The sequence below is a fragment of the Rhinolophus ferrumequinum genome, chromosome 7 (assembly GCF_004115265.2).
Source record: "Rhinolophus ferrumequinum isolate MPI-CBG mRhiFer1 chromosome 7, mRhiFer1_v1.p, whole genome shotgun sequence".
NCBI lineage: Eukaryota > Metazoa > Chordata > Mammalia > Chiroptera > Rhinolophidae > Rhinolophus > Rhinolophus ferrumequinum.
Genome location: NC_046290.1, coordinates 52,018,914 through 52,039,111, shown reverse-complemented (window position 1 = coordinate 52,039,111; position 20,198 = coordinate 52,018,914). Strand labels below are relative to the sequence as shown.

The window sequence follows — 20,198 nt, the reverse complement described above, 5'->3', positions numbered from 1 at the left end:
TTAAATGTTAATGATATAATTTGCCACAATATCAAAAGAAATCAAATACCTAGGAATAAATCTAACAAAATGAGAAAGACCTCCCTATACAGAAAATTACAAAACGTTACTGAAAGAAATTATAGAAGACCTAGTTAAATGAAGGAATATACCATTTTTATAGACTAGAAGGCTCAATACTACAATGCTACTATAATTAAATTGTGTGATTCTGACACAAACACATACAAATGGACCAGTGAAATAGAACAGAGTCAAGAAACAGATTGATGTGTACAAAGTTTCTTAATTTATGACAAAGGTGACACTGAAGCACAATGGACAAAGGATGGTATTTTCAATAACTGGTGCTGAGTCAAAAGGCTACCCACATAGAAAAATAAAAACATCTTGATTTCCTAACTTATATCATAAACAAAAGTCAATTCCAGGTGGATTATAGGTTTGAAAGACAAGGAAAAACAACAAGGTTATTAGACAGTAACGTATGACCTTGAGGTAGACAACAATTTCTTAAACATCTAAATCACAATAACTATATAGGAAAATATTGAAAATTTAGAGGACATTAAAATTAAGAACTTATATTTATCAAATGATGCCATTAAGAGAATAAAAAGCTATAGATCAGAAGATATATATATGTATTTTATATTTCCCAAAGATGTGAATCCAGTATATGTAAAGAACTCCTATAAACCCCAAGGAAAAATGGTTGAAAAATGTTTAAAAGAACAGAACAAAAGAAAATACACAAACAGCTAATAAGCATGTGAAAAGATGTTCAAATTCAAATCATTAAGAAAATGCAAATCAAATCATTAAGAGACAACATCACTTCACATGTGCACAATAGCTAAAGTTAAAAAAAAAACCTCAATACTAAGCTTTGGCAAAGATGTAGAACAACTGTAATTCTTATATATTGCTGTTCGGGGAATAAATTGTACACTATTTTCAACAATTGTTTGGCAGAATCTACTGAAGCTGAAAATAGACATATCTGAACAATTCTGCCCCCAGGTATATGTCCAACAGAAATGTGTAGTATGTACACCAAAAAACATGTAAAGATGTAAGATTAAATTTTTTTAAAAAATATTGTTAAAAGAAGTCACCAAAAACAAAATGAAAGAAGTACATAACAAAGAAGTAATACTCCTACATATTAATAACACCAAAAGAATGGGAAAATGGGCAAAGTACAGGAATATTTATAAAGAAACAACACGAAATGCCAAAAATATATCGATCAGGAAAAGGAAAATGAAATCAGTAGTGTTTTTCAAAAGACCTAAAAGCAATTCCTAATACTCGTTTGCAAGGATAAAAAAATATGAATAATAAAAATTTTTGAAGGAACAATTTTTAAGAGATAACTTTTCCCATTCAATAAATTATCAAGAGATTTAAAAGTCTATTTATGCAGCATGTTGGCAAGAATGTGGAGAATAATTAGGAAATGTCTAGCAAAGTTAATAATTCCATATACTGGTCAATATGAACCAGCAATTCCTCTTTTAGGAATCTATCCCAGAAAAATATACAAGTGCTCAAAAAGATATTTGTAAAATTGTTCACTCTACTACTGCTTGTATTTACAATAGACAAAAAATAGAAACAATCTAGTTGTCCATCATTAGGAAAATTAATAGATCTACTTTGTCCAATTATTTACAACGCAGAATACTGCAAAATAGGTTCAGTGTGACGTATTTATGTACATTTAAAAAACACACAAAACATTACACATTGTTAAGATACATATATATATATGTCAAATAAAAGAATAAAAACCCTTCAGAAGGATAATAAATAACATCAGGATAATGATTACCAATGAGGATAGGAGGTGAAAAGGAAGAAAAAGGGATGGCAATTTGAGGACATGTGTCCTCAAATATATCTGTAACATTCTGTTTACTTTAAAAAAACCTAAAGTAAATATTACAAAATGTCAATCTCTATAATATTTGAGAGACGAGTAAGTGGATGTCTGTTATACTGTTTTCCATACTTTCTCATTTTTGTGAATTATTATGTAGGTTAAAATCACTTAAATGAATTATCTTAAGATTTAATTATTTCATGGATAACCATCATGAACAATCAAATAACTCTTTATAACCACATTTATATAATTTAGGAAAAGTTCACACAACTTCCAAGTGACATTTTACTATTGGGACTTCCAGCATACTACAGAAAAACAAAGTGCTAGAGAAAAGCACACAATGGAAAGTGAAAGACATATTACAAGGGCGAATAACACCCTGAAGGGTTACACAAGCCATGCCGAGGCCCCGAATGTGAAGGCATTGTTTATGGACCTGTCTGAACTGTAATTAGCAACTCAATGAGCACATGAGCGTAGCTGATGGAAATGCAAGAACAGAAATTTTTAAATCAATCATTTAGAAAAGCTATGAGAAAAAAAGTATATATATATTTTATCTCGTAGATACCTTATTTGATCCGTTGCCTTGAAAGATAAGAGTATTTTTACTTATTATTTGATTCAGTTTTTTCATTCAATGAGAATCAATAATTTGACAGGTTATTTTTAAAAACATTACCTTAATAAAATATTTTAATAAGTAAGATTTGTAGTGATAAAACATAATATAATAGCATTTGGAGCTAGAAGACGGGTTCAGCTTCTGGCTTTGCCATTAACTAGGTACACGTCATTTCCTCATCTACAAGATTGAGTAATAGAAATCCTAGCCTTACATGAATTTTGTGAAGTTTAAAATAAATAAGAAAATACATGTGAAATTCCTTTGAAACTATAAATACTGCAACAGTTTGTAAATCATCGTTTCTTAAAACTATAAGAGGTCTAATGCAGCCTAGCGCATGAAGAAAAAGTTCCAATGCACTATAGACTAATTGAAAAGGAAAAAATGAACTAAAGGAAATGAAAATAAATTTGGCTTAGGCTTAATATAAAAGTCAAATATGAAACTAATTTTAAGAGTCTGATTAGTAGTTATGTTTCTGGCACTTACACGAATAGAAACTTTACTCTCTTCTGAATTTAAATGGTAAGTAAGTTGGTGAAAAGCAAATAAGCAAATCTGACACTTCCCAATATTTTAAAAGGAATGACATTTTTCTTTTATGCTGAAACTACACAGAAACTGCTGGATTTTAGAACCCATGACCAAGTACATCTTCCTTGAGTACTTCATCTCTCCTACAGAATAATGAAGATTTTAGTTTATTTGAACTTCAGGAATTCAGAGCCAATTGATACACAAAAATCAATTCTTTGCATATGTAGAGAAATATTATATAAAAACTTAGGCTTCACAGTTCTAACATTTAAACAATGCTTATTTAGCTGGGAAACAGGTCTCTCCCTGACACTAAACACCAGTAAGGGATAAATAACTGATAGAACAAAATGATCCTTAGAGATCCTCTTTAACCAGATAGAGAGTACCTACCAAAGGTCGATGGCAAACACCAGAATTAATGGTCAAATGTTAGAAGCATTTCTTTTAGACCAATCAAGACAGGATGTCAACCATGAATTATTGCTTTTATTCAACCTTATCCTGAAGGTCTCAGGCAGCTTAACATGACAATAAAAGAAATAAAAGGCATAAGGTCTACAAAGGACAAAACTGTCATTATTCACATACACATTATGACCTACAAAGAAAACCAAAAAGAATTTCTAGACAAGTTATTATAATTAATGAGAGAGGCTAGCAAGATGGCTGGCTAGATTTAAGATCAAAATGCAAAATCAGTTGCAGAGAACCAAAGTAAGCGTATATTACATTCATTGAGAAACAAATTCCACCAATAGTATATCATAAAGATGTCAACTTTCCCCCAAACTGATCTATAGGGTCAATGCAATTCCAATAAAAATTTCAAACCTTTTCCCCAAAGAACTGGATAAGTTGATTCTAAAATGAAATGGAGAAGCAAATGCTAAATAAAACCTAAGACATTCTACTAGGAAAATAGATGGGGAGAATTTTCCCTACCAGATGTAAAAAATTACTATAGTGCTATAGTAAATAAGACTGTATGATTTTTGGATAAAAAGAAAAAAAAAAACCTGACCAGTGAAAAATAAAAAAGTCCAAAAGAGTTCCATGAAAATATGGAAATTGAATATGTCCAGAAATAATTCTGCAGATTGATGGGGGAAAGTATGGATTATCTGCAAACTGGTGCTGAACAACTGATTTTTCGATACAGAAAGATCTGAGACTGGAACCCTACCTGACACCCTACATAAAAATAAATTTTAGGTTGAATCACTGAAGACCTAAATCTGAAAAGAAAAACTTTAAAATATTTATAAGAAATTTTGGTAAATATTATTATGATCATGGGAATACAGAAATTATTTCTTAAATAAGGCACAAAAGCATTCACCCATTCAAGGAATGACTGACACGTTCAACTTCATTAAACGTCACGCTTTTTGGTTATCAAAAGGCATCCTATTGAAGGTGAAAAAAACAAAATTACTCTTTCAACACTAGTCTCTTTCAACACTAAAATTTTAGACTTTTTAGCATTTAAAAGTTCTGTGAACCAGAAAAAGTACTTAAAACTGAAATAAGAGAGGAAAGCCCACACTTTTAACCAACATGATCTGCTGCTACCTGTCTTGCCTGACAAATCAGACTTGGTCTAATTACACATGATCCTCCAATAAATGATTTTAACAAAAGTTATTTATTCATTGAGCAACTAGCCACTTAATGACTAAAAAGGATAAAACCCAAATTATTAATAGTTAGTTATCTTCGGATTCTGAAATTATAGATGATTTTTGTTTTCTCTGTTTTTCTAGTTTTCCAAATTTTCTACCATGAACATTTTGAACTACAAATTCTACTCCAAAGAATCAATTCTGTGAGATACCAATGCAGATTTATAATAGCAAAATGTGGATATAAAACAAAAATTTTTAAGGAAATTATGCTATATTCAGAAATTATGCTACTGAATATCATGAAGCCATTAAAAATTAATTTAGGAAAGACTTTTTCATAATATAGAACATATTTTTGTAATACTGTGGAAAAATCAGGACATAAAAATATTTATATGAAAAAATCATGGCTATGTTAAAATAAAATGCAAAGAAAAGACAAAGGAAATCCTCCAAAACGTTAACAGTGGTTGTTTTGGGGAGCAATTTCTTCCCCTTCTTTCTCCCTTTTCTTATATCCCAAATCTCAATCCATAATTAGCTGTGAATGCATTCTGCCGCAATGAGAGGTACTAACATCCATTTACTGAATGCCTGAGTATTATAAAAAAAAAAGTTTGAAATAATTTTTACTGTGGTGTTGATTTCTATGAGAACCTTGACAAACAAAGAAATGACACAGTGGGAAAAGAATAAAGAATTGGTCCAAAAGTCATGAAAGGTGGTTTATAATCCAGTGTTCGGGCAAGTCAATATAATAGATCTCAAGTCTCCTCCCTATTAAAATGAGGAAGTTGAATTAAATGATTCTCTCACTCTCAAATTCCATGATTCTCTGAAAAATAATATGTCCAAATTCGGACATATTATGTGGATATGTAGCCATGGGTGGAATCAACAGGCAGGAACTAAGTTAGCACCAGAGCTTTGCTCTAGATTTGCTTAGAAGAAGGGAAGCTATGGAATTCACCTGCATGAGGTACTTGGGGGAAGTGGTGCACGGTAACCGCAATCAGACCTGTGGTCAACTTTTCCAAGCCTACTCCGGATTTAAAGATTTCAGACAAGAACTAACTTTGAGCTTTTAAGGAGCGAAACGCTCTCGACTCACTAACTCAACTAGTAGGTGACAAAATGGTTGCTTTCCTGATAAGCCCTAATATTTAGACCTCCAATGAGAGATAAATTGTATACTAGGCACTCTAGTAAATAGTACTAACAGATAAAAAGGTCCAAGATTGTGAAGAATCAGGAGATATTTTGAGATGGAAAAACACCTGTCTCCATCTCTACTGCTACTGTCCTGGTGGACCACTGCAATGGATCCTAACAGGTCTTCCTGCTTCTCTGCCTACAGTCCATTCTCCATACTGCAGCCAAAGTGACTGTCTTCAAAAGTGAAACGGAATTTGTCTTCTGCTAAAAGCATTCGTATAGCTCCACAGAGCACTTATAACAAAGCCCCCCAACTTCTCACCACGGTCCAAAGGCCACGCCTGACTCTCTGGTCTAATCTCCCACCCTCTCTATGTCCCCTCAGCGTTCACAAGACTCCACTTCTGCTCCTCTTCCACCTGCTGAAGACTCCATGCTCATTCCTTCCTTAAGGCCTTTCCTCAGCTGCTCCCTCCATCTGGGTCGCTCTTCCTTGAAATTGGATCCTTTTCTCCATTCAAATCTAAGCTCAAATACCGACTCCCAGGAGAGACCTTGCCTGATCACCCAATCTACTTAAAGCCCCTATGCCTTGTCATTCTCTATCACGTCCGCCCGTTTTATTTCCTTTATACTTTTCAATCCCTCTCTGAAATGTCCTTAATTTTCTTGCTTGTTTGTTTATTACCAATCTCACCGGTAGAATGTAAGTTCCCATGAGAGCAGGGACTGTGCCATCTTCATCCCCACTGACTACAGAAAAACCTTGCATAAAAAAGGCACTTAATGAATATTGTCAAATAGATGAATTTAATATATGAAAGGCATCACAGCAGGGAAATTCAGCATTGCTACATTTGAAAAACTCATTTGCATTCTCTACAGAAACTAGTCAGGAATATCTGATTCCCTTACCGCTACAGTTCCCAAGATGACGTAGTAAGGAAAGGATCAAGAAATGTCACATAACTGATGTGCTCATCTATCTTTTAGCAAGGATCATACATATTTGAGGCACCAGATATAAAAAGCTTCCAGAAAGGAAAAACACATCAAATCTATCTGGAAGGCCAGACAGGATGAGTAATCATTGTAACAGAATAGCCAGAAGCTGAAAGTTGCCAAAAACCACGTCTTTACTCACTCTGAAGCTTACTGAAGTTACTAGGGAATGCATCAAACTGTGCCCACACCTATGCTAGGTACTGAGCATGATGCCACACACAGAGCAAGTTCTCGAGAAACCACACATGAATGGATGGATGGGATGGATGGATGACTGACAGTAAAGAAAAGCTGAAGTACTGCACTTGGGACTGTTTCCATATGACGCTTACTCCCGTGATGAACGTTTGGAGAGGCGAGAAATTCATTCTTTAAAGTTTTTACCTTAGTGTTGACAATGTCTTTCTGGATAGCATCAGTCTATAAGATCTTAGTATTGTGTATCAAGAATCAAAATATTGCATCTAAACCAGGAAGTTTTGAGATCTAGTGAACTTCCACATTTAATCCCATCTTGTGTGGGAGAAAAAGAGAAGTGGAGATGCAAAAATAAAAAGTAAATTTGACGGTATCATAAGAAAATCAGGTAACAAGTGTCAGGCATCTGTCACTTGTGCTACTGATTTTATATGCATCACCTCATTTAGTTCTCACAACAGTTTCATGGGGTAATAATAGTAGTACTGTATTCCCATGTCACAGGTGAGGAAACAGAGGCTTGGAAAAGCTAGGTACATTGCCCAGGAGCAGAACTGGGATGTCAAATGAAGACCATCTCCTGACAGATGTCTCAAAGGGGATCCCTGCTCAGTGACATGGAATCCTAGTCACTGCTAAATAAATAGGAGCTGCCTTAGCTCAGGGCCAGCATCCTGGGTCCATCACTGAGTACGCTGGAATGATGGTTAATCCGAATTGCCCTGAAGTCAGGAGATGCACAGCAGAGAAAAAAAAAGTCACGTGTTAACTTCCAAAACTTGGGCATCAGCTAATTTCAGGCAAAAAAAATGCTTTCTCCCTTGACAGGTATAGATATTGACACCTATTTTAAAAAGAATCCTGGTAGAACTATTTTTATAGCTGCTGCAGACTGTTGAGAAAGTTTGGCAGTTTCAAAGTGTTTTATTCTCTGAAAATGTCAATCAATGGCAGGTTACAGTAAGAGACACTCGAGATAAAGCCTCCTCCAGAAAAACGCTCAGCCAAATCCTTACATTTTTAACCTAAGGTGAACTATAAACACTAAGGAAGAGAGTGTGGTTGGAGAGGGGTGCATGCTGTATGTTGAGATGCTGAGGTAAAGGTCCGATGTACGGCTGGATGCTGCCCAATTTACATTCCACCGAGAGCTAGCTAGTTGTTACTCAGCCCAACCCCTCATCTGATACATAAAGAAACCAAAGCCCAGTGAGTATGGTGCCGTACCCAAGATGACAGTAAAATAACAGCAGACCAGAATTTAAATTTACTTCTCCTGTTACTGTTAGGCACTTTCCCACCAAACCTGTGTACCCTAACGTGGTACGTGTTAAGAACTTGAAAAACAGAACAAGAAAGTGCTAAAACAGAAAGAGATCATTTCTGGCCAGAGTGATGGTAAAGACTATACAGGGGCGGTAGTATTTTTTGGGATGAGTAGGAGTTCAATCAATGGAGATGAATAAAGGACAGGAAGAGAGAAGAGTAACATTCTGAGCAGAGACAGCAGCGCAGCAGGTCAGAACACTTTAAAAAGTTATCAGTCATCATACAAAATGCCCTTTTTTTTATCTCACCATTTCAGAAGCAGAAAGAAAGGGGCGCCAGGGGAGAGAAGTGACAGAATACAATGTTAAAATGCCATTAATATTTCCTCCGATATTAACCATCATTCCAGTGTACTCAGTGATGGACCCAGGATGCTGGCCCTGAGCTAAGGCAGCTCTTATTTATTCAGCAGTGACTAGGATTCCATGTCATTGATCCAATGATCGTGCTATATGAAAAACACACAGCAAAATCCGAGAATAATTCAGCCACAGAATTAAATTAAGCTTAAAACTCAGACATATTTTATGGTACGCATTATTGTTGTTCTGCTTGGTAATTAGGTACAAAGAATCAATAGCTTATGAATATTATTGTAACTAATCTTACTTTTAACTTTTATATCGCCAAAGCAAACATTTCTGGGTGGCTGAAAGTATCTGTCCTGGGAAAAGGGAGGAAATGGGCAGTTTGTGGGCCTTGGTTCCTTCCTGTACTCCCTCATTTTAACCACTTTCAAGCATCATTCATGTAACAAATATATGAGCACCTACATATGCCACACCCAGCACTAGGGACTGAGGCGCCGAAGGCCTCTCCTTGACCTCAAGAGAAGGAACTGTGGGTTCCTGTGTCTACCCAGTCCCACTGGAGAACACCTGGGCTGTGGCCTTCCCCTGGGCCACAGAGACCCAGAGGGTTCCAGCACTTCCTGCGAATCTTCCTACTTTGTACATTTGACTCATTTTCCTCCCTTCCACAAATTGAGAAACTGTCAACCACAATTTTTTCCCGTCCCTCTCCCAATAAGGTGAATTTGTATTATTTATATTAAAAACAAAAACAAAACAAAAAGCCCACGAACTAAAAACCCTAATTTTCAAATTATTATTACTTCCTATGTGTGCTGCAAAATGAAAAAGGTTGTAAAAAAGCATTGGCTTGCCTTGGAATACTTTTATATTTTGGTAATAGTTCAAGGCTCCCCAACTTGGGTAACCTCTGGCAGGACAATTCCCCGTCTTGGGTCTTAGTTTACTCACAAGTATGAAGAGGTGGTTATACTAAATGATCCCTAATCTCTCTTCTAGTTCTACAGGACAGTTATTCTGTAAATTGTAAAATGCCCTTATAATATCCTGAAAAATAAAATTTTGAGAAGAAAAAAAAGACAAAATGCAAAGTGAGATTTGGACACTGCTCCAGGTTGTTAGCTAATCCTTATTTATTTAGCAAATCTGACTGGGTGCCTGTTGTGTGCCAGAGAACCGTGACTGATAGGAGTATGACTAAACCCTACAAGCATATTCCCTGTTCTCTTCAAGCTCACTGTCCACTGGGAACCACGGCCCACCCTCAAAAAAGGGCAATTATAATTTAGTGGGATAAATACTCAAATGGGGAAAAACACAGAGTGTTTGGGTATGGGATAGGAGTACCCATCCCAGCTGATGGACGGCTGAGTGAAAGAAGTGATATCCAAGACAAGACGTACAGAAAAGCAGGAGCTGGAGAGTGGGGTGGAGTGTGGGTGTGTGTGAGGTAGGAGTGAATGCTGTGGGAAACGATGACATTCTAGGCAGAGGGAATACCATCTGCCAAGACCCAGAGCACAGTAACTTGGATATACGGCTGGAATTTGAAGCATTAATTCCAGTGGTACAGTGACAGGACATGTTAGGAAAAGCCCTGTGGCGGCCGAGTGGAGAGGGAACTGGAGGTGGGCAAGATGCAGGTGGGACGATCCAGTGGCTGCTAAGTCTACCAATGCTCAGATTAGACGGGATGGGAACCAAAACCAGGGTTTGAAAGAGTATCCCTGTCCATTCTGCTTGGAGAAATCACACAAGGCTTCCTAGAAGATGAGGCAGAGGTCAGTCTTAAAGGATAGGAAGGAATAGAATAGCATCTTGTTACAGTTGTATTTTTATTTTTTTCATGTTCAGATTAAACTACAACTCTAAATTCTAAAAATAAGGCAGGGAAACTATGTTTGAAAGATTCTTGAAAAGGTCTCTTTATTTAAACCTACTTTCACTCAAACAAGTCCTTCAGTGTTGATACCTGAGAGGGCTTTCTCAGCAGCCTCCTTTACCTTCTTACACAATCTCAGTGACGATATCCAGACTCTAAACTCACTGTACATACACTGTAATGACTCTCAACCCCAACTCTAGCTCAGACCTCTCTCCTGGTCTTTACATCCACCTAATGTCCCACAGGCATCGCAAAGTCATAGTTCCTTTCTATTTGGTTCTTTGCTATATTCCTGCCAGGAAAACTAATATAGCAGGTCAAAACTAATGTTAGTTTGTTTATTGAAAATTTAGATATCCTCTACTTTGAAGCTCCCGTTCAAGTCTATTGCCAATTTTTCTACTGAGCAATCTGTTAGTTCCCTCTTTTTAAGTATTCGATTGGTGTTAGTTTAACTGGGTATGTCTCCCACCAGATAAGGGAGGTATTATATCTCTTCTTTGTAAGTCTGACATCAAGCACAATACTGACACAAAAAGTAAGTGTGTCAAAATCTGTAAGAACAAGGTATTCATAAAATAATGCTAACAAAAAATTCATAAATAACTGCAAGACTGTGAAATACGCGGGGAAAAGTATTCCAAAATTGGGAGAGAAAAAGTGGGCTTCTTCAGAAGCACCATAAGTTCATGTCATACAGAACCCAGAAAAGTATACTTATAATTACATATACAAAAGACCATTTCTTAAAATTACATGATTACCAAAAGCAACAATGTCATTTGACTTTCAGAAAATTATTTTCAGGGTATATTTTATAACACCTAAAAAATATTTTAAATTGAGTTTTACATAGTAAGTTCTTTTTAACACTATCCCTTTATACCCTGCAAAATAGAATGCACTTCACCATAGCAACAGTTCTATATCAACTCCTACTCAAGTTAGAAAAAGCATATGTAAAAGAATCGAATATTCTGGAATATTCTGAGGTGCTTGCTGGAATAAACCACTCCATTTATTTGGTAAAAATTTAAATATAAGACTTCAATATTTCCTTAAAACATTCCTATAATTAGGCAGAAGGCTGTTTTATTTTCTCAAATATTGCATTATTAAATAGCATAATAAATTATTTAAAAGAAAGAGGAAAAGAGGGAAAAAAGACACAAAACAAAAATCAATGTCAAGGATAACATGCTTGGGATCAAGCTGGCTGGTGTGCTGGGGGATGGGAACAGGAAAAGGAAATGATGTTTAAGTGATTTATAAGTCAAATACAAACCAAGGTACTAAATGTTACAACCACATTACTTTCTCAAAAAAGCTATACCCTACAGGTATTATGGGAGCTGAAAATTCTTATGTTCACATAATCTTCTTTTAAAAGATAACAAAAGCATTAGTACTTATTAACTTGGTTTGATAAATTAAGTAATTTATAAATTCCCTAATGAGAATGAACAAGGTTATAGACTATGTCTATGTCGATTATGTCTATAACCTTTGGTATGATACCATACCAAAAGTCTTTGTATGGTATCAAAATGTAACATTTAACTAGATGCAATTCAAAGCATTGCCTTTCACTTACCACCCTAGCCAAAGTGACCATGCGCATATCTTTATCATCCTTGCTCACAGCCCAGGATGGCTGCTCTGATGTTCTGGGCTTTCTTTTCCTTGGTTTCAATTCTTTTCAATTGCTTCCCTACATTTCAATTCTTCCACTGTCCTCTGAAAAATTCCCAAATGCTTCCAAGTTTCTAACCTCCACGGTTAACATTTCCTTCATACACTGGCTGTTACTTCCTTTCAGTCCTCTGATTTGGAGGCTGAGCTTTTTGCCACATCCTATCATAAGTATCAGTGTTCAGAGGTTCTCCCATTTCTGCTTCTTCAGGGCTTTCCTGTCTCTACTTGTCCTCAGTGCAGACACTCCAGACCTCCAGGTCACCAGTCTCCAGCTCCTGGAATCTCTGATACCTGGACAACCTTCCTCTTCCACTACAAATCCTGCTGTTATGTTAGATGATTTCAACATCCACATGGATGATTCTTTCCCAAACTCTTTACTTGATCTCCTCATTGCAACGACCTCCACTTCTGCTATTCACCTTCCTTGGCCATACCTAGTGATACAGGCCAAATGAAAGGGCTCCTCACTATAGAAACTTTTAACCTGAATCACAGAATTCTTCTACCCCTGCTTTGGATAATTACCCTAAAACTTCTGATGCATACTTGTTGATTGTAATCATTGAAGCCTAATGTTCTCTCCTACCAGTTCTGGGTCTAACTCCTGGACAATTAACAACACCTGAATGACTGACTAGTTGAATAGATTCATTAAAATCTATATTTCCTCATTCACGGGCCTTGGGGATGCGGAGGATGCCCCAGCAAGGTTGTCAGCTGCAACCAAACAAGCCAACGCGGTCTTCTAGGCAGATCTCAAGATCCCTTCCTCTCATCTGAGATCAGATAGGGCGAGAGTTCCATAAATCCCTACAGCTCTACGGCCCTGTCCAGCAGGAAGTAGATACAGAGAGAAAAGACCTTCTGTCCCTCAACTTCCCACAGAGATTTTAAGGGGATCACGTCTCTCAAGGGGAAAACAAGGCAGGCAGTTAGAGATAGACATCAGGTCTCTGCATTCCTGCATAATCTACAGAATGCGACCGCCCAAAAGACCTCCCTTCTCTGCCCAAAACTTCCCCCTTTTCATTGTAATTATCTACCCTTATGAGGAACACAGGGTATAAAATACCCAACTAGATTAAACCAGCCACTTACACCTTCGCAGTATAGGCCACAAAGACCTTCATTTCACCTGGGCCTTATTATACCATCATTATAATATCATACATATGTCCGGAAGTTCATTAATATCATTATAACAGACTGAATTCTGGGAAGGACCATGCCCAGTCTAAAAAGATGAGATAATAGCCTCTTATCAATCACAGGTGTCAATCAAGTGTTCCCACACTCAGAAAGGAACAGCACATTCTAGAGAAAAAAGATAAAAACTCCAACTCCTCACCAGTCCGAGCCCTTCTGAGCCTCTTGAGCCTTGCCTTTGCTTGGGGCTCACTCCAAACCCTTTGGAGTATACTTTCTCTTCTAAGAATGGCTCTAAAGGGGGGTGGAGTGTGGGAGATGAGGGTAAGGGGAATCAAATATATGGTGATGTAAGAAGAACTGACTCTGGGTGGTGAACACACAATGGGATTTATAGATGATGTATTACAGAATTGTACACATGAAACCTATGTAATTTTACTAACAATTGTCCCCCCAATAAATTTAAAAAAAGAATGGCTCTTGAGCCATTCTCTGTTGCTTGGGTCCACTCCTATTTCTTTGAAGTGTACTATCTCTTCTATTAAACTATTCTTTCACCACTTTATTTCTGTGCCTCGTTCAATTCTTTGCTCGAGACGCCAAGAACCTGGACACCAAGCCGAGGATGGCCCCTTCTGCAGTAACACTAGGATCTTGCCATCACTCAGAAGAACACAACCTCTGAAATCTTAGCCATTTCATTGTCTGATAAGTCCTCTCTCCATAACTATGCCCTACATATTAATTCTTTGATCTCATCGCCAGATTATTTTACTCTATATTGACAAAGACTCTCTTCTCGACCACATTCCAGTCAGGCTCCTCTGAGTTCTCTTCTTGATTAAGCCTCACACTTGCCCTATAAAAACTGCACCCTCTCAGCACAAATCATTTCATTTACCTTCCCCACTAAGAGGCCAGAACAAATATTAGCATAATTTCTAACAGCGCAAGACCACATCCTTAGGATGACCCAAGTTCCCCTTACAGTGCCAGCCTGAGAAAGCGCAATGCTGCCTGGAGAATTTACTGTGTGTTCCAGCCAAAAACTTAGTGATAGGCAGATAGGCCCCTGAGAGCAGTTATTTCAGAAAACTTGCAATTATAAATCCTTTCTCTGCCTCTTTGAGATGTAAATCTTCTCCCTCCTAGAATTGAGTTTTCAAGGACTTAAGAACCATCTCCTTAAAATGCAAACATTAGAGGAGATAACCCTCCCATTCCTTCCTAGTCCCAGTGGAAAGGTATAAGCACCAGTTATCAGTAAACCCAGACAGGTTTTACATTAACCAATCCTCTTTCCTGAGACAGGATTCATATTAAACAATCCTCTTTCCTGCTTTTTATGTTTTCACTTCCCTGAATCTGCTCAAGCCACTCCCCTACTCCCCACCCCCATTCCTCCTCATTCCCTCTTTCTCCCTTTAAAATGCCCAGTCACTCCAAGAAAAAGCTAAAGGAGTTCATCACCACCAAACCATTATTACAAGGAATGTTAGAGGGACTTCTTTAAGACGAAAAAGATAAAAAATATGAAAACAATGCCAATAGCTACATATCTATCCAAAATTACTTTCAATGCAAATGGATTAAATGCTCCAATCAAAAGACATAGGGTGAATGAATGGATAAGAAAACAAGACCCTTACACATGCTGCCTCAAGAGACTCACTTCAGATTGAAAGACACACATGTACTGAAAGTAAAGGGATAGACAAAGATATTTCATGAAAATGGAAACAAGCAAACCAAAAAGCTGAGGTAGCAATACTTATACCAGACAAAATAGACTTTAAAACAAAGGCTATAACACGAGACAAAGGACCTTGTTAAGACAGAGGACTGTAATGGTGGCACTAAATCTTCTATTTTAAGATTTGTCTCTCTGGTCTTTTCCAAAGCTTTCTTTTCTTTCTCTGACTCTTAATGATTCTGCTTCATTATCATTTACTCTGCAGACCAGTTTCAATGTTTCTATTTAGTTCAGCCCAGCGATAGCCCTGTGACTTGGGACTGTTTTTATATCTGTATGGGATTCACTCCTGGCTCCAACTTAAATCTACATAACATATGCTAAGGTTATGTCAACCGGTTTAACCGCATCCCCCACCCCAACAGAAAAAGCCGAACTCAATAGAAAATTCTACTACAGGCCAAAGCCGCCAAATTCTACTACAGGCCTGGAGAAACCTCCCAGAATGTGCTAAATAGAAACCATCTTATCTTAGAAGCCATCTTGTCCTGCTCTCCTCTTGCTTGTGATGCACTGAAGAGGAACAGCCAGTTTACCTCTCCCCTATAAAACTCCATACCCCTCTTACTCGGAGAGGTTATGGTCTTTTCTAACCTGACCTCCCACAGCTCAAACACGCCAAATAAATTCTAATAGACCAATTTTGGTCTCCTGCAACTCATTTCTCCAGCAGTGACTAACAGCCCTGGAATCCCATTTCTGGATATTTATCCAAAGAAAACCAAAACACTACTTCGAGCAGACATGTGTATCCATATGTTTACTGCAGCATTGTATACAATGGCCAAAATGTGGAGGCAGCCTGGGTGTCTGTCGATGGCAGAATGGATCAAGAATAGGTGGTACATATATACAATGGAATATTGCTCGGCCATGGAAGGGAATGGGTTCTTGCCATCCGCGGTAACATGGATGGACCTGGAGGGTATTGTACTGAGTGGAGTATGTCAGACAGAGAAAAGACAGATGCATTGTGATTTCACTTATATGTGGAATCTAAAGAACAAACAAAACAGAAACTCATAGATACTGAGAATATTCTGATGGTTGCTGGACATGAAGAGGGTTAGGGAGGTGGGTGAAAAAAGGTGAAGGGATTAAGAAGTACACATTGGTAGCTACAAAATAGTCATGAGATATAAGTAAAACATATGGAATATAGTCTATAACATAGTAATAACTATGTATAGTGCCAGAAGGGTACTAGACTAGACAGGGGAGTTACTTCTTAAATTATATAAATGTCTAACCACTATGCTGTGTACCTGATGTAATGTACAGCATAGGGAATATAGTCAATAATATTGTGATGGCATGATATTGTCAGATGGTTACTAGACTTATCATGGTGATCACTTCTGTACATATATAAATATTGAATAACTATAATATACACCTGAAACTAATATATTGTATGTTAGTTATATTTTTAATAAAAATCTTTAAAAACATACTAATAAAATGCCCAGTCACTATTATGTACAAATTGAAGATGAGTTCAGTTCATGCTGGACTCTTTACCCTACTGAATAAAACTACCCTTAACGCTTTAATTAGCATACGGCTTTGTTTATCTTTGATGACATAACACACACACAAACACATACACACACACACACCCTCCCACAAGTTCCCTTTTTTCCTTAGCTTCAATCACTCTCTTGGCGAGTACAGTAGGACCCCCTTATCTGCGGTTTCACTTTCCACAGTTTTAAGTACCATGGTCAACAGAGGTATGAAAATATTAAATGGAAAATTCTAGAAATAAACAATCCGTAAGTTTTAAGTTGCACAACATTCTGAGTATGGTGATATAACCTTTTGCCACCCTGCTCCAGCCTGCCATGGATGTGAATCATCCTGAGCTATACGGTAACAACCTGTCTTCTTTGCTAGACAGAATGCTCTCTGAAGGCAGGGAGTATTTGTCTTGCTTACCACTGTCTTAATACCTGTTTCATTACCTGGGCTGTGTTCAGTATGTGTTAAATGAATGATATTTAGGATCATTAATGTTCTGTTAGAGAATGCTAGCCCACATGACAAAAATTCTCATCACTGAAATCAGCTGAAGCATCTCTGATTCTTTCACAGAACATTTGAATGTAGTGGAGCATGAAATAATGCTCCATTATACAGCACAATACACTAATAGGAATTTGCAAAACCATGGTATGATTCTATCGCATTAGCATTCGTGGGCATTTATAAATATAAAATGTTTTTACTGGGTAACCCAGGATAACTAATTAAGACTAACCCTTTAGTTGATGAATCTTTTCCTCTATAGATCATCTTTCATTAGAAACAGCACTCCGTATTTGGCAGTAAACATAAAACTATAGCAAAGGATTAGTCCATTTAAAGCCAAAATTAAAACTTGGGTACATTTTAAAAACATTGTTTGGTATTTAAAAGTCTGTGATCAAAGTTATCACCTTTAATTAAATTATTTTTGGCATAATGTATTCTATTACTTACTGATAAGTTTGTACTATTGGGAACATACTGGTCCTGTTCTCCAAGCAACACATCAATCACAGGATGCCGGCCATTTTTAATTATGATTTTCCTTTCCTCTTGCACAGTTGGTCTGTAAAAACAAGCATGTTTCAATTTGTAGGCTTGGAAAAAGCATTTTAAAAAATCTCTAAGATAGCATGGAAACGTTCTGGTCAGTCTGTCAAATTAACAAAATCTTAAACACGGACTTTAGTTACATACATCCAGAATAAGGCTTTGAGTATAAAAGTTAAATTTTAGTTATAAAATAAGAATTGGGAAGACAATTATAATAATAGTGCTCTGAAGCACAAACTTTAGCAGAGTCTTGCACAATGGCTCCACTACTGAGATCTACCTTTTTTACAAGATCCTTTTTAATTTTTATATTTCTATTATTCTCTAAGATACTTTCATTAATAAAAATTATAGTTCAGATTATTGCTACTTAAATAATTTTCAGTAGTAAGCATAATAAAAAATCATGTAAAATTATTTCTACATTTGTTACATTAATATAAATTATGTGTTGAATTTGGGGATGTCATGTCTTAAAATTTTCATATTCTGTTTAATTAAAACATCTTTATGGTCTTCAGTATTTTTTAGAACTTTAAAAAAAATGTTACTAAGTTTATTGGGGTGACATTGGTTAGTAAAATTATACAGGATTCAAGTGTACACTTCTGTAATACATCATCTATATACTGCACTGTGTGTTCACCTCCCAGAGTCAGTTCTCCTTCCATCACAAAATATTCGGCCTCTTTTTCCCTCTTCTATCACCCTTTCTCCCCCTTTACCCTCTGGTAACCACTGAACTGTTGTCAGTGTCTATGAGTTTTTGTTTGTTTGTCTTGTTCACTTGTGGTTTCAGATTTATATCTCACGTATGAAGTCATTTGGTTCTTGACTTTTTCTATCTGACTTATTTCACTTAGCATGATAATTTCAAGATCCATCCATGTTGTCGCAAAAGGCAGTATTTCATCTTTACTTATGGCCGACTATTATTCCATTGAACAAGGTATGATTGAAAAATATGGTGAATGTTTAAATTTCAAAAAACTTAACACAGTAAGGCACGTCGCCATTAATCCCCTCAAAATACTCCCTTTCACTTCAAACACACTTATCCCATCTTTCTTGCCACTTTCTGAAGGAATTCTGGAGGTACTCTTTCGTGAGTGTCTTTACTTCATCCTCCATCATGACAATGCTCCACATCACACATCGCTTCTGGTATGGCAATTTCTGTCAAATAAAAACATTACGGTGTGTCCTCATCCACTATTCACCGGATCTGGCACTGTGCAACTTCTGGCTCTTCCCCAAAGTCAAAATGACCATGAAAGGAAAACATTTTGAATCGATTCAGGATATTAAGGAAACCATGACAGCACAACTAAAGACACTCATGAAAGAGGATTTCCAGAACTGCCTCAGTAAGTGGCAAGAATGATGGGATAAGTGTGTTTGAAGTGAGGGGGAGGATTCCGAGGAGGATTAGCGGCAACGTGTTTTTACTGTAATAATTTTTTTAAACGTAAACATTTAAATATTTTGATCACACCTCATATATATGTATTACATCTTCTTTATCCAATCATCTATCAAAGGACATTCCAGTTGTTTCCATGTCTTGGCCACTGTTAATACTGCAATGGACACAGGGGTACATATATCTTTATGGATAAATGTTTTCAGATTTTTTGGGTAGATACCAGAAGAGGCATTGCTGGGTCATTAATACTATTCTTAATTTTTTGAGGAAACTCGATACTGTTTTCCATAGTGGCTGTACCAATTTACATTCACACCAGCAGTGTATGACGGTTCCTTTTTTTCTATAACCTCTCCAGTACTTGTTATTACTTGTCTTGCTGATAATAGCCATTCTAACAATATGAGATGGTTTTGATTAGCATTTTCCTAATGACTAGTGAAGTTGAGCATGTTTTTCATATATCTGTTGGCCATTTGTTTGTCTTCTTGGGAGATGTGTCTGTTCAGGTTTTCTGCCCTTTTTTAATTGAATTGTTTGGTTTTTGTGGTTGTTGAGTTGTACGAGTTCTTTATACATTTTGGATATTAGCCCCTTATCGGAGGTATTGTTTGCAAATTATCTTCTCCCATTCGGTTGGTTGCCTCTTTGTTTTGTTTACAGTTTCTTTTGCTGTGCAGAAGCTTTTTAGTTTGATATAGTTCCATTCATTTACTTTAGCTTTTACTTCCCTTGCCTTTGAAGTCAAATTCATAAAATCCTCTTTGAATTCAAGGTCCACATGTTTAGTACCTACACTTTGTTCTATGCAACTTATTGTTTCAGGTCTTATGTTTAGGTCTTTGATCCATTTTGAGTTAATTTTGGTATACGGTGACAGACAGTAGTCTAGTTTCATTCTTTTCAATGTGGGTTTCCAATTTTCCTAGCACCATTTACTGAAGAGGCTTTCTTTACTCCATTGTATGTTTTTGGCTCCTTTGTCGAAAATTGTCTGCCCATACATATATGGGTTTATTTCT

General features: G+C 36.6%; 1 protein-coding gene across 2 annotated transcripts in view; it reads right to left on the bottom strand.

The window, feature by feature from the left end:
• The window catches only part of MSH3 (mutS homolog 3), a 141,119-nt gene that overhangs the window by 31,040 nt on the left and 89,881 nt on the right, over positions 1-20,198 (bottom strand). For both annotated transcript variants that reach the window (XM_033110824.1, XM_033110825.1), the window contains exon 19: positions 17,652-17,763. In XM_033110824.1, coding sequence (XP_032966715.1) covers positions 17,652-17,763 — 112 coding nt within the window. The remainder of the gene's footprint in view (positions 1-17,651; positions 17,764-20,198) is intronic.